This window comes from Galleria mellonella, unplaced genomic scaffold (genome assembly GCF_026898425.1).
Source record: "Galleria mellonella isolate WM207_F2 unplaced genomic scaffold, CSIRO_AGI_GalMel_v1 utg132, whole genome shotgun sequence".
NCBI lineage: Eukaryota > Metazoa > Arthropoda > Insecta > Lepidoptera > Pyralidae > Galleria > Galleria mellonella.
In genome coordinates this window covers 4,715,552-4,730,163 of record NW_026441989.1, presented here as the reverse complement: position 1 = coordinate 4,730,163, position 14,612 = coordinate 4,715,552, and the positions used below count along the sequence as shown (strand labels likewise).

At 28.7% G+C, this 14,612-nt stretch overlaps 1 protein-coding gene across 1 annotated transcript in view; it reads left to right on the top strand.

The window, feature by feature from the left end:
* The window catches only part of LOC113518509 (uncharacterized), a 47,768-nt gene that overhangs the window by 17,375 nt on the left and 15,781 nt on the right, over window positions 1-14,612 (top strand). The window contains exon 3 of the mRNA XM_026903476.3: window positions 13,245-13,312. Coding sequence (XP_026759277.1) covers window positions 13,245-13,312 — 68 coding nt within the window. The remainder of the gene's footprint in view (window positions 1-13,244; window positions 13,313-14,612) is intronic.

Below are 14,612 nucleotides of genomic sequence, written 5' to 3'. Positions count from 1 at the left end.
ATAATTGCTAGATTAGACATGGTTCTCACCCAAAGAGCTGTACCATAGTTTCTATTCAGCTTTAATGTTATATTTCGCACACTACGATAATATACAGAATGAGTATAATAAATAATTTGTGATTGAATTTAATAAAATGGCATTTAATTAATACCATTAAATAATAACACATAAGTGAAGTACAAATTATTTATCATTTTAAAAACTATTTCTGAAAAATTAAAATTGATAAATAATTTAAAGTATCTATTAATAAATTGTTACTTGGATTAGCCGTAGTGGGATGTAGCTGTGAGGATAATTTTTTTTTATAGTTTCCCCGACTTGTTTTTCTATAACAAAGAAAAATGTTTAATTTCACTGATTGCATACTGTCAATGATAATGATTTTACCCTTTAAATTTTATATAATCAGAATGTACTTTAAGGACTCAAAATTTAAGTTATCAATAAAAACATGTAAGTGATGCCTAAAAAAATATAGGTAAATATTTTGTAGTTAATTTATGTTAATGTTATGCAATTAATGTTACTAACAGTAAACTTCGGAACATTAGTCTTTATTTAGATACAGATTTTGCTTAGTCTGAACACTACGTTTACTAGTTTCACTCCCACGGTGTAACGGACAATTTATTGACCGTGGTTTGTTTAAATTTGTTCGGTGGCACTTTGCAATGTCTTGTGAACATGTAGGTAATTATAGACTGCGCTATTCGGCATTTCTAATTGCCACTATGTGGCACCCATAGAAATGTAGTTTATGAAGTAGCTAGATAGGTATTTAATGGTGGAAATTAAAGGTGCAAGCATAGCTAAAATAATAATAAACAGTAACTTGCAATTTGCTCTTTGATTCAATTTAATATATTCTTTTATATGTGAGTCTAGAATTTGATCAATTTCTGTACCAATTTTCGTTCAAATTCATCCTGCTACTTGCGTGCGTGATTTATTAATGTGACAGTGAGTTTATTTGTTATATTGTTTGTGCTTTAACTCTCGTCCAATAGTTGTGAAATTTGCTATAGGTAGACGTATTATTTGCGATGAAGAAGCTTGTAGACTACTTTTTATCATGGTCAATAAATACATGTTGACGAAATTGTAGATAAAACTAGCTTAATAAAATTAGTAGGATGTAAATTATTTTTCTAATATAATACAATAGTAACTAGATATCTAGTGTGTATGTACATGGGAGACGTTTAAGAACAATTATTATAAGGGTGTTTTAATAAGACTAATAGAAACCGAAATAATAAATTTTAGAAATTTTGTCCATCTGTGTGTCTGTAAGTTTGTTCCGACAACACGCAGAAATTACTTCACCAGATTATATGCAGTTTTTGCAGGTATTTCTGAATACCTTACTTAAAACTGGTATAGATTTTATCTTGATACGCTATTTAAAAGTGACCTGTTTAATGTATTTTTTAAACTCCCGCCTATGAAATAGAAGGCAAAATGCTTTTAATATTTTAGTAATATTTTTATGCAATTTTTTAATGTTAAATGTTATAATAATCGTTATACCGATCTATGACAAAAAAAAAATTACCATATGTACTAATATTAGCGCAAAATGTGTCACGAAAAACGGATCTCTATAGGTCATATGCGTCATAAAAATTTACCACAATATTAAGTAACACAACACGTTTCACTGAATCACCGCAAAGTCCACAATTTGTTGCTAAATACCTACTTCAATATTTTAAGAGATTCCCAAAATAAGGAGGTTCTAAATTAATTTGTATTTTCTATGTACGTTATATGATAGTTCTGGCAGTTAACCGTTTTTAATAATTCTGATGATTCTCTTCTGATGGTCGTAATATTTTTTTTACGATTAAATTTATGAAAACATTATACATATACCTAAAATTACATTTTTAAAATATTTAATGTCAAATCTAATAAGAAAAAAATGATGTACATTACGATTATATATCTTTATTTAAATAGTTAGAGACGGGTACATTGTCTGCATCTATAGCGTCCTTTGTGTCCAGTTCCGGCACTTACGAGTAATTAATTATTACAGAAAGGCATCCACAGTATTGCGGTTGCATTAAGTACTGCACTGCGTCGCTCGTTATCTGAAGTTTAGGTTATCTAGGTACCTAGGTTATATGTATTTAATGTAATAAAAAAAAACGCTAATTTTTATTATGTAGGAATTGTACACCTGATGTTTGTCTGTTTGTTTCATTTTTATGACTAAACATGAACATTTGTATAAAAATGATTGGATGAAAATTATACCCGAATATAGAAGCGTTGATTAGAGTATTTTTAATGGGTGACAATGGAATGGTAACTCCGTCTGCGCTATCGGTATATACTGGCGGGGCATCTGTGAGAGATGATAGGTGACGATGAAAGCAGGTTAATTAGCCCATTGTGAATTGAATTACACGAGAATTAACCACGATGGTTTCCAGGGGGAACCGCGTGGAGGTCGACCTGATAGGGTACATTGCTAGTAATTACCCTCGTTAGATCCCATTACTAACAATCTCTTTCCTCCCTGACTAGAGTAGCTATTAGGGGTTACAATATTAAAATATTATTGTTATAAATTGTCATTTTCGTGTAGATTCACGATGATTTTCTGCTAGTCTATATTCACTAGCATCTACAGTATTAAATGTATTTTAATTTAAAAAATGAATTATTAGTTTTATGTAAAAATCTGCATAAGTAGCTACTTAAATATGTTTCATACTCCGTAGAAGGTAACAATACAAGCTACAATGTTTTTTTTTACAGAATTTATCCTTAATGATGACCTTAACAAAAATACAGCATTCATTTATGTATGTTTAAGTAACTTCAGCTTGGACTTCTCAATTCTTTTGTCGAATTGCGGAACAAGAACTGAAATCTATAGTTGAATCGATTTCCGGCCTACAATACTTTTTTGTTTAAGTTTATAAACAAAAGCATTATTTTGAGAAATCAAATCCATATCTGGATCCAGGGTATTCAATGTGTCGTTTCTTTATTTTACGCTTTTAGAAACAGCATTTTTTTTAGCAGAAATTGTTTATCATTTATCGTTTATTTATATTCTCGTACAAAAGAATGTGACTGTAACAGATGTTTAAATAGGCACTTACTGATATTACACGTGTCATGTGCTTCATGAACGTATAGAATACAGTTCAAAATTTCATAAAGTTCGTCGACATCTGTCAAACTGTCAAAATCTTGAGATATTTCAACACAGATGAACTGTACAACGTACAATTACTTTGTAAATGTACGTAGTATGAATAAATCGATATTACAAAAGTTATTTAAATTACTTTGTTATGGGAAAATGTACTTACATTCTGATTATATTTATTCACATTCTATATCTGTAATAACATTATAGTACTTTGTCTACTAATAAAAATGTGTAAAATATTAATATATATTTAGTATGTATTTAGGTTTTAAAAATTGAAGAATAATTTATTATGTAGGTTAAGTATTCAATATTGTTTTAATGGAAGAAAATGAATTGGTAATATTATTGTCTGTATTATTAATTTCTTTATTTAACACTTTATTATACCTATATTACAGGATTTGTTGAAGGATTTTCAATAAGTAGGTATAGTGTAGTACAAAAGGTGGTCTTACTGCTAAGCAATCTCTTCCAGACAATTTTTGGGTAGAATAAATTAAATAATTATTATTGGTTTATGCTGGTTGAATTCCGGTTAAGGATGACAAGTGAAGATGAAGTCATGTCAGTTTGTGTATACTATATACCAACTGACATGAATTCACTGGAAATTAACCATGTTGGTTATCAATGGAGACCTCGTGGAGGTCGACTCGATAAGATATACAACCATATTTATAATAGGGCTCGTAATCTTCGTCACTAGTCTCTATCCTCTAATAGCAAACAAAATACATATAAAAAACATGAGAATGAGTGTTCCGGCTTATGTCATTTCGATTTCGTCATTCAGTATAATATAAGAAAACTATATACTCGTACATGCTAGCTGTAGCTATCCACTATTTAATCCGTATATAAAGAAACACTTGAAGTAATTTTGAATGAATGAATGGTTTATTTTCTCTTCACAAAATTTTCATTTATATTAATAAAGACAGTAGGCAAGAAGTACATTTTGCACCACAAACAAAAAAAAAAAACATTCGGATGATGCAAGGATTCTAAAAATAAAGATTAGATTTATATATAAAACTGTTTAGGCATTTATAAATTACGATGAAATTAAAATACTCACATACATATACGTATATACACATGAATTCTAAAAACATTACACTCCTTTTTTAGGGCAGTCGATAAAAAAATGAATAAAGAATGTATCACTTCTAAAAATCATTAAAATAATTGAATTCGAATTTATATAAAATTAAAATTTATACTATTGCAAATATTATTACCTTGAAATTGTATTAAAATATACATTCTGTCTGCATACAAATATGAATAATCAAGTAGTCTAACTGGGTAGGTAAGTATTGTGATTAAGATCTAAGAAGAAGGCCAAAATTATAAAAGTGAAGTGAGGAATAGCTATATATACAATTACTAGTTACAGAAGTTATATATATATATATATATATATATATATATATATATATATATATATATATATATATATATATATTGAAATTTCAATATTTGAAATACATTGGAATTACGTTATATAATGTTAAAAGAGGAAAGAATTACACGAGAAATAAAGAATTTAAAATACTATAAAGAGTTATTTTAATGTAATTTTCATATTAGGTTATTAATACATAGAATAGGAAGAAGGAGTCGATCCTTTTGTTATTTCTGAAATATCTCTTTTGCCAGATAGTATAAATTCCTTAAATTGCAAAATTGCCATTAAATAGGTAGTTAAGGTGTTTTTACCATATTAGGTACCTAACTATTATATTGATGATACGTAATAAAATAGATTCCTTGAAATAGGAAATACGATATTAAATTCGCAGTTACGTCAGTTTCTTGGTCTTAATTCTACCTGTACATGCATATAGACAATAAATATTTAGAAAAAACATAGAAATCCCTTTCAGATCCAAAGTATTCATAAATTATTGTTTTAAATGTCAGTTAAAAACTTTGAAGTTTAACACTTTAAAAATTAACTACGAGTATAAGTATAAAAGTTAACCTACCTTAAAAACACAATTTTTTTAACATCCACCGGGAGAAGCCATATAATACTAAAAAGCTTATTTTTTACGATCTAACAGATAATCGAATCTCCAGGGAATTTTGTGCTAGACAAAGTTTCGTATTGATGTGCGTACGCTATGCGGATTGTCAAACCTTTTAAAAGTATATACATTGAACAATAAACTTCTCAGTAGTGTAGATAGAGATACAGTAATGAGATACTTGCTCTAGAATGCTGTTGGGCGTGGTAATTGCGTATAATCACATTAATGTGCAAGTCACAATGTACCTACCTACTAGGGTGACGGAGAAATATTTGAGGTCACATATTTGTGAACTCGGTACTATAAGGGGTCATCTTAGTTTTACAGACGTTATCCGACAATACTCATGTATTCATTTACAAGAAGGAACGCTTATTAAGTGCGACGTTAGTTGAAATATTTTCCCGAAATTACAACAGCGTTTTTTATTTATTTCGCAAACCGAAGTAATGGTTTAATTACGTTTCTCATTGTAGAGATTTAATTAATTTTCGTTAACTGGAAATGATTGCAATCAAAGCATAAATAATTTGGTTAAAGTCTTAATTAATATATAACGTATATTACTATTTATATTATTTCCGAGGCGCAGTATATGCTGATATGCGTATAAGGTTTCTGGGTTTGATACCCGATCTGGACTATTTAGCAAACAATTTTTTTTAAATTGACTCAATTTCGAATAATTCAGTTCATGGGTTCAGATGTTTATTGTCTAGTTTCTCTTGATACATGGTATTTTAGCTTTGAAATCAGGCAATTCGTGTAATTATGCAGAACTTTTTTATTTGCATTAAATTCTATGTACCTAAATACGAGTATGTCGATAGAATTTAATATAATAATATCTATATTGAATCTGATATAGATATTATTGTAATCTAGAATACTTTTAAGAAGAACCGATATTTGTTTGAGAAACAAGACGTATCACATATTAAATATATTATAGAATGGTCAGATGCTGTGTTTATAGCAGATAGCACAGCGGTCTGTGGCTAACGGTATTTTTGCGGCAGGCGGCAGCCATTGGCCCTGCAGTGCTCAGACGATGTCTCTGTAATCCAATACATCTAATACTGTTATTAAATTTATGTGTGTATCAAACCATACTTTCACTCGTCTATGGTCATAATAACTGACATCGATCACGATATTATCGATGAACTCTTTCTTATTCACTTATCTCACATTTACCCAATATAATATTCATATATATTATCAAGTTTACATTGAAGAAATTACAATGATATTTTTACATTGTAGATAATGATAGGTCCTAAAATATTTGATTGTTGTGCAAAGCAAATACAAGTACAAACATAATTATAGGTTAGAGTCATGAATATAACTGAGACTACTTCGCAGTTTCGTTTGTTGTCTACAAACAAGACATTAAAGTAAAAGTCGTGCTGTATAATTGCGATATGTATTGCAACAATCCGGCTATGGATAACAAAGTTTACTCACTTTTTGTTTAATTAACTACTATCAATTCAATTGAATGGAAAGAATTCCGTACTCGAGATGCGGAAGATTTGAGTCGGGAGCCTTAATCTTGTTTAACTATTTACGTGTACTGCATAAATGAACAAGTAGTGTAATGTATTATAGGACATATTGCAAAGTAATGTGGTGACAATAGTCTATTCGACCCTGTTCGCACGCTCGTCCCACTCTTCACTTATCGACTTGTTCATTAGCCTTTACTTTGTTTATAAATATATCTAATCACGCCATTAAATAGTCATCTCGTTGTTGGAACAATAATTGAAATGATTCACATAACAATTGACTTCAACGACAATAGTGCTATGAGATTTCGTCCTGTTGTAATATTATGTTATCCGAGGTAGCCTTCAATTTATTCCAAACGATCAATAGGAAACTCTTATTGCAAATATAAAAAAAAATTTAAATTAATATTTTTTTAATTAAATTATGCTAGGCTTAGATATACTTATTAACAAAATTTTCATTAGTATGAATCGAAAGAATATGTATTTATATTTATTTACGTATTTGACATTGTTGTTCTTTGTTTTTTAATATTGTTTTGATATTATTTTTATATACTTAACTAATAGGTTATATAAAATATAAAAAGTATGAGCTTTTACAGTTATTTATTCTGTAGTATTAATATTTATAAATTGTTTTAAGCATATAAGTAATTTTTAAGTTTGTGTGAATATCTAGCTTAATTTGTAATGATATAACACGTAGAATAGTGAAAAATAACGAATTAAATATTTTTTTGGTTAAAGACAACTTTAAATAATTATCAAAATGTATAATAGTGAAAAAGGGCTTGATTCTAAGATAATTAACGAATTCCGAATGTAAATGTGAAAATCATTTACATAATATTATCATGATTAATTTAGATAGTTATTCGATGCCCACTTATGAAGGTATTGTCCGATTATATGGCCTTATATACGGTTATTACAATATGTTAAGATAGACTGGTATCTAATGAAGGCTGTTGCAGTGATTCCTCGAAATGTCTCGCGGTAACGGTATCTGGATCGAACTTGTTCGAGTCTCCTGCACCGATGGCTCCACCCATACCACATTGACACTTAGATGTTATATTATCTCACTAATTCAGATGATCTAATCATAATGTAAATGAGAGATCGGATGATTAATGGACGATAACTAGAAGATATAGCGAATTAATAAGTGTGGAGAAATTATTCAATAGATTTATTTTGTTAATGAATGTTCAATTAATTTTTTTTTATAAAATTATTGAGAATTGACTATGATAAAGAGAATAGCATCGGGATATGAAATCATGTAATCCGTTGCCTTAATAAGACAGGACATTATTATTAGATATTGAGTCATTTACCTCTAGATTAATGATCTCAGTTTTAGTAATATTACCGCAGTTATATTCCTTATAGATTGATATATAGAATATAACGTAATTGCGTTTATAAATTGTATAAAGTCAGATTATAAAGACTGTAGAAAGAGTAATCCTATTGGAATATAGATAATTTTTGTAGACTGTAGTATACTTTAAACTAGATATCATTGTCTTATAAATAGTAAAGTTACGTTTCGAGAAAATGGGAATAGCTTTAGAAACTGGGCTTGGCCTTAGAGTAACACGTATTTCTTAAAACTAGTATTTTATTTTTATATTATCAATGTCTAAAGATACAATTCCTACGCGGGAAGCCAGTTTTAAGCAAAACCAGTTATTTTTATTATCTATCATGTCTTCTTTATACGACAGAAGACTGTTTTGAGTAGCATTTTCGGTTTCCGTTTGGTTAATGATGTAAACGGCATATATAATTATTGAAAGCTCAAACTTTCTTTAATAAGACAATATTTAGATAAGTATATATATATATATATATATATATATATATATACATACCTATTACAGATATTTCACGCTAAAAATAGTTATTGTTTATTGAAATTGTGTCATTGTATGATGAGTATTTCGAAAGTGTGGCTTTTTGACGAAGATAACGGGCAATACAATTTCAAAGAAAATCTATTGTTATTATATTATTTTATTACAAAATAGAAATAATAATAATGAATATATAATTTTGAGTTTCTAGAACAGGTTTATTTAAGAGGATTTCTTTTTATAAAGAGGTTATAGTTTATGTAGATAAATATTTTGCTTATTTGATTTAGGGAAATCTTAATTTCCCAGTCCTTTTCATTCGTGCATTATTTATATCTAAAAGTCTGAGATTAGATAATCTCTTTGTTTTCCGAGAAAAGTCAGCAACCTTTTTCTAATTTTTTTTCCTAATATCATGATACTGTATTTTTATATTGGGGTGAACATTTTCGGTTACGATAGACGTAATATGAAAAGACAGTGGAGATACCTAAGTGTGAGGGTCCTATGGACGTCACAGTATTTGATTGAGTTTGAATGTAAAGGCAAATATTGCCATTTTCGATCACGTGAGCTGTCAGATTATTAGTAATTCTGAATAATAAATATATATATAAAATAATAAATGAATGTGAGTTCTATTTTTTTTATTTCCAGTAAAGAAACAATTTCTTTTTTTGTTTTGGATCGTGTAAGTTTTGCACTACGAGACAAATCGTTACATATTTTATTAGAAGGATAATACGAGTATAGCCTACAAATTACAGTGACGGTGAACGTTTGACATTCGGCACACCTACTTTTTGCATACCTAGGCTGTAAAAGATATGCGGTCACGACGAGTATAGGTATAACGATTGCCAAGTTTTGCAGTGAAATCATAAAACCTAAAACAGACGTAAGTAGGTCATTTTACATAAACAGACACTTATCGTGTTCTATTGTGTAGACTAATTGCTCTCTACAGAATATTTGTACGTATTTTTTTATATTAGGATACAAGTGACATAGATATTCCATTTTAAGATTATCTAGCTTCTTTTTTAAGCATTAATAATTGTTGTAAGATAATAAAATAATAAGAAAAATATGAAAATAAAATATGATTACGCAATGATTTAATACTGCTTAAATACTTTAGAGCACATTGCAGGGCGTAAACTCTTAGAAATTAAACATTATTCTATTCTCTTTTTAATAGAACAAACGATCCAAAATACCTCAAAGTTTTAAGACGAAGATCTTTAACTAGCGCGTGTTGCCAGTGACATAACTCGAAAAAACCGACAACCGATGGAGAAGAAAGGATCTTGTGTGACGTCGCCGTACAGGCAAACGCAGTGTAGGACGACCTCCCATTAGATGGAGCGACGATCGGAAATGTAAAAAAGTAAAATGTATAAAGAGCTAGATACTATGGCTATTACAATGTATTTTGAAATGTCCATAATGTTACTTAAGTCTACAGGCGACGTTGCTACTTTCCATCAGTTGGGCCATCAGCTACATAAAAATTGGAGTATTCGACGATCGTTTCTTTTGTATATAGATAATAGTAATGATACGTTAAATTGATAACTGTAAAAGTTATAATTAAATACTGGGATATCCTCCGTTTGTGGGTAAAATATTAGAAAAGCCTTTCCAAATTTCCAATAGGAACACAAGCAGAGGAAGATACATTTAAAAGTACCATTATTTAGATTCATAAATATTTGGGTAAAGGTTATTTAGGTCTTTAATATAATTTATATGTCTAGGAAAATAAAATTATCTAATTTAAAATCAAAATCATATAGATATGCAGCATACAGTTGAAAGTAGAGTCAAGGAATTAAATTAATATCACTGGTACAGAGTTGTAAAAGCAGTAAATACCTACTTATAGATTTATTAGGTTATAAGAACAGGTTCTTCTAAAGGTGTATGTGATCTAGTGGCACGATGTAACAAAATAGTTACGTGAAGGTTTTCCGGAAAGTGACGGGCGCAGGTTCGCATGGCGCCGCGCCTCTTGCCTCGTTCGAGTCGAGGAAAGCGGTCCGAGGCTCGGGGGGAGTCACGATGCGGTTTGCCTGGTCTAGGTTGCAACTTGCCTTTCGCGGAGCAGCGTTTTTATGATCAGAAATGCTGTATATATGTGCAAGAGACAGTCGACTTCCATCGATATGTGCCTGTGGAAAGTTTTAGATGTAACTTTGTCTTGTACATGCCAAAGTATTGTAAGTTTAATTGAGGACAAGTAAATTATTGAATAATGCAATGTGGATTTTTTATAAATGCATGCATGCATTATATGAAAAATATATTTATAAAAAATCTTAAGCAATAAAATCCTAATGAATATTATTGTTTATAGGTATATTGAGTGGGGATCGAACTTGATCGAAGATTCCAATTTGATATTAGAGCGTAATCTTTGTTTTAAAAACCATTGTGAACTAAATTGCTAATAGATTTAAATCAAAATTATTATAAACACAGTTAAAGACAGCTCTTAAAATAGGAAATTCGTGAAATTATTAAATTTTATTTATATTAATTATTTTACATGTATCCACTAAATTTAAAAAATCTGTAATTACTTGTACGGATTGACCATCATAGATAATAATTTCTTTTATATCTACAAAGTTGACAGAGTTGTCGGGAAATCTTAGTATTAAATGTTTGGAGTAGTTTCGAGTCGAAAATCGTTAGCATTCTGAATCAAGTTATGACTACCTGGCAGTTGACGGGCCCTGATATTTTGATAAAGGCATTCAACGACCTATTTTTGGATTTATTTATTTGAAATATAATACATATAATTAAACGAAATAAATATACAATTCATAGATATGCGAATCTACAATATATAATATCACTATATCATCGTATATTATTTAAGAGTATGTATAATGAAGTATAGCAACGTCGCAATTACCTGTAAATTTTCATAAGCAATTTAATATTTTTGATTGATTATTTTAAAAGTGCTCTGCTTGCGAACTAAAATGTATCACTAAAACCTTTGTACCTCTTCATATTTTACTTCGGAATTTTTCCGTAACATTTTCGCCGTCAAAATCTAATATTTTAGTGACAGTTTTATAAGAATATTATTGTATGCATAAGTGAAGGTTCGTCAGCAGAGATCTTTTTAAATAATCAATAGAAAATATTGAAAAATGTTCAATTGTTTTTGTAAATTGACAGATAACTGTGACTTGCCATACTTCGATTAGCTAAAGGTCAATTAATTTGTTTTATCTTTATACAATTAAAATAGTACCTACCTATTACATCAATAGCGTTTAAATTTTGTTTTTTAATTTAATATATCAATTTTATAAGAATTTACAGTGATATTCTAAAATAAAAATGGTCATGATTGAAATAAACTCATTCTAATGTTGCAAAATATCCCATAAAAATAAAAACTTTACATAGGAGTACATATTAATAAAAAACAGTAGGCATATACTATACTTCTTATTTTTTTATAAATATTTGACCCAACGACCGTTTTTCTGAGTTTATTTGTGCGACATGTGATAGTTACTTTCAATATAACAAGCTCTTGATTGGTTTTTGAACGAGACAGTATTCATTCACCCATTTGGTAAACCATTATTTTATTGACATCGTGATACGGTTGACAAAAGGAAATTTAATAGTGTTACTTGGCTAAAATATACTCATAGAAGATTTGCCTCTATAATATTTTTCTAACGGTATCTTGGGCCAAAATACAGTAGGATAGTATATTATGTACATACTTATATTTAGAGACGATAAGAGACTGCTGACACCTATGAGCATTCATAACGATGGATAAAAACTAAATGTGCTTTCGGCTTCCGAAAGTTATAATAATGTGGATGCTCTCTTCTTAAAGTTTAAATATCTTATTATCTGTTAGGAGTTATCTGTTTCTGCTGGAAGTTGATGTCACAGTGTGGTGGGGAGTGTGAAGAATAAATAAATAATGTCTGGAAAAATACTCGATGAAAGCATGCATTTATTTAGATGGATTTTTTTAAAAAGCTAAGAAAGCCGAATTTCTTTTTTCAAAAAAAAAAAGAAATGATAATTGAGAATGAGTATAAACTGTTTAATATACTTATGTATAAAAGTCTTATACAATAAACGAATTGAAATATAAACGTTTTATACTAGTAAACTTCCAGGCTAGTGCCAGGAAAAAGTGAATAAAATCATAATTAAAAAAGTATTAATTATTCAAATATTAAATACAATGTGTAGAAGACAACACTCTATTTATTTCATAATAATCATATAAGCGAAATAAACGTTTGCAAATGAAATTTTAATTTTTAACCGTTAGATGTAAGTTAAAATGCTTTTCACAGCTCGTATACCTCCGGTTAAATTAAGGTCATCTTCACAATACGCTGCACTGTGAAATGACTTACTCCAAAATGTCTCGACATTTTTCTCACCTTAGTACGAGGATTGCACTATAATTTATATTTAATGTTCCAATAAATGATTGAAGAATTGACAGCAATTTCTTTCCTTGAATGGTTTTTCGGCATAGTGATAAATAATACCATATCTTTTTATAACGAATTATTTATTGCCTTAGAAAACAAATTTTTGGTGATGCTGTTGATTATAAAAAGAAATTATTTCATTACAGGAAACCAATCGTGAGTGAAAACGAAACGAAAGATCGAAAATCATCATACGAAAGGAACTTTTGGGAGGGTAAGTAAAATGGTTATAGTTATTATGTAATTTGTTGCTTATGTATGGTCTATGTTTGATTTAGAATGGTGATTGAGTGTGGTGATATGAATGTATAATCGTGTGCACGTGCCGCACGCATTGCGCATGGGCAATGTACTAATCTAAGGTGTTAATATGCCTGTGGGAGACAATGATTCAGATTCATTTATTCTGTACTAAATTGATGTAAATATTTTACTAAAATTTGTTTATTTATTAATATAATAAATTAATTAATTATAAAACTTATAATTAATTAATTAATTTAATCTTTTATGCACAGTGAAACTATGTACATATAGCGCATTTAACATCGGACGGTTTTCTCTACCAAACTCTAAATAAGTGAACGGTGCATTATTGAATTGAAGAAATATAAAAATTTATACTTAATATATTCATATATTATAAATATATAATTAAATAAATATAATATCATACATAAATATTACTATATCAAACAAAATTACTATATTAGAAGAGCAAATGATACTATATAGGACTCATATAGAGAAACCAGCAAAATTAAGTTTAAAAGGAAAATGAGAAAATAAAGATAAGATAAATAAAAAAAAAGTTTATAAATCGGTCTTTTTGTATAATTATCTCAGTAAATCAAATATCAAATATGGCTTAAAATCTCTTTCCACAAATTAGTTTTTAAATAATTCTATAATTAAAATATGTTTATCATATTGTGTTATTAAACTAGGAAATAAACTTCTCCTATATTAAAGAAGTTTATTATTGTTTAACAAAACGTTATAAGTGTTTTAGGTCTTTATAGGACAAAAAATTGGCCTATTTATTATGCTTCTTGAAACTTGGATAGCTCAGGATTTTTTATGATTAAGGCGTATATGTAGGTTAATGTTTGATGGAAATTTTCAATACGTTGTTGTTCAGTAATATATTTTTACTTACTATAAATATAAATTACATGTTTAAATGATCTATAATTTAAACAGTTTGACTATTTTACGTTTGACTATTACTTGGTGCAATAAAGTGTAAAATAAAATTATAAATAAATATTTTACATGTCTACTATTCACCTATGAGAAATTATGTTATAAACCATTTTTACTTCATTTGTATTGTGGTTCTGTGGGCACATGAGTAATTTATGTAATCGTAATATTATTCTAAGATATTGGTCTTCTATCAACCTCAGTGATATTTTGTGGTTAGGAGAATGATAATCCAAGACTTACAATAATGTTTTTAATCATTTTCTTATGAGCGAATGAACTGTTGGACAGATTTGAATGAAATTTCT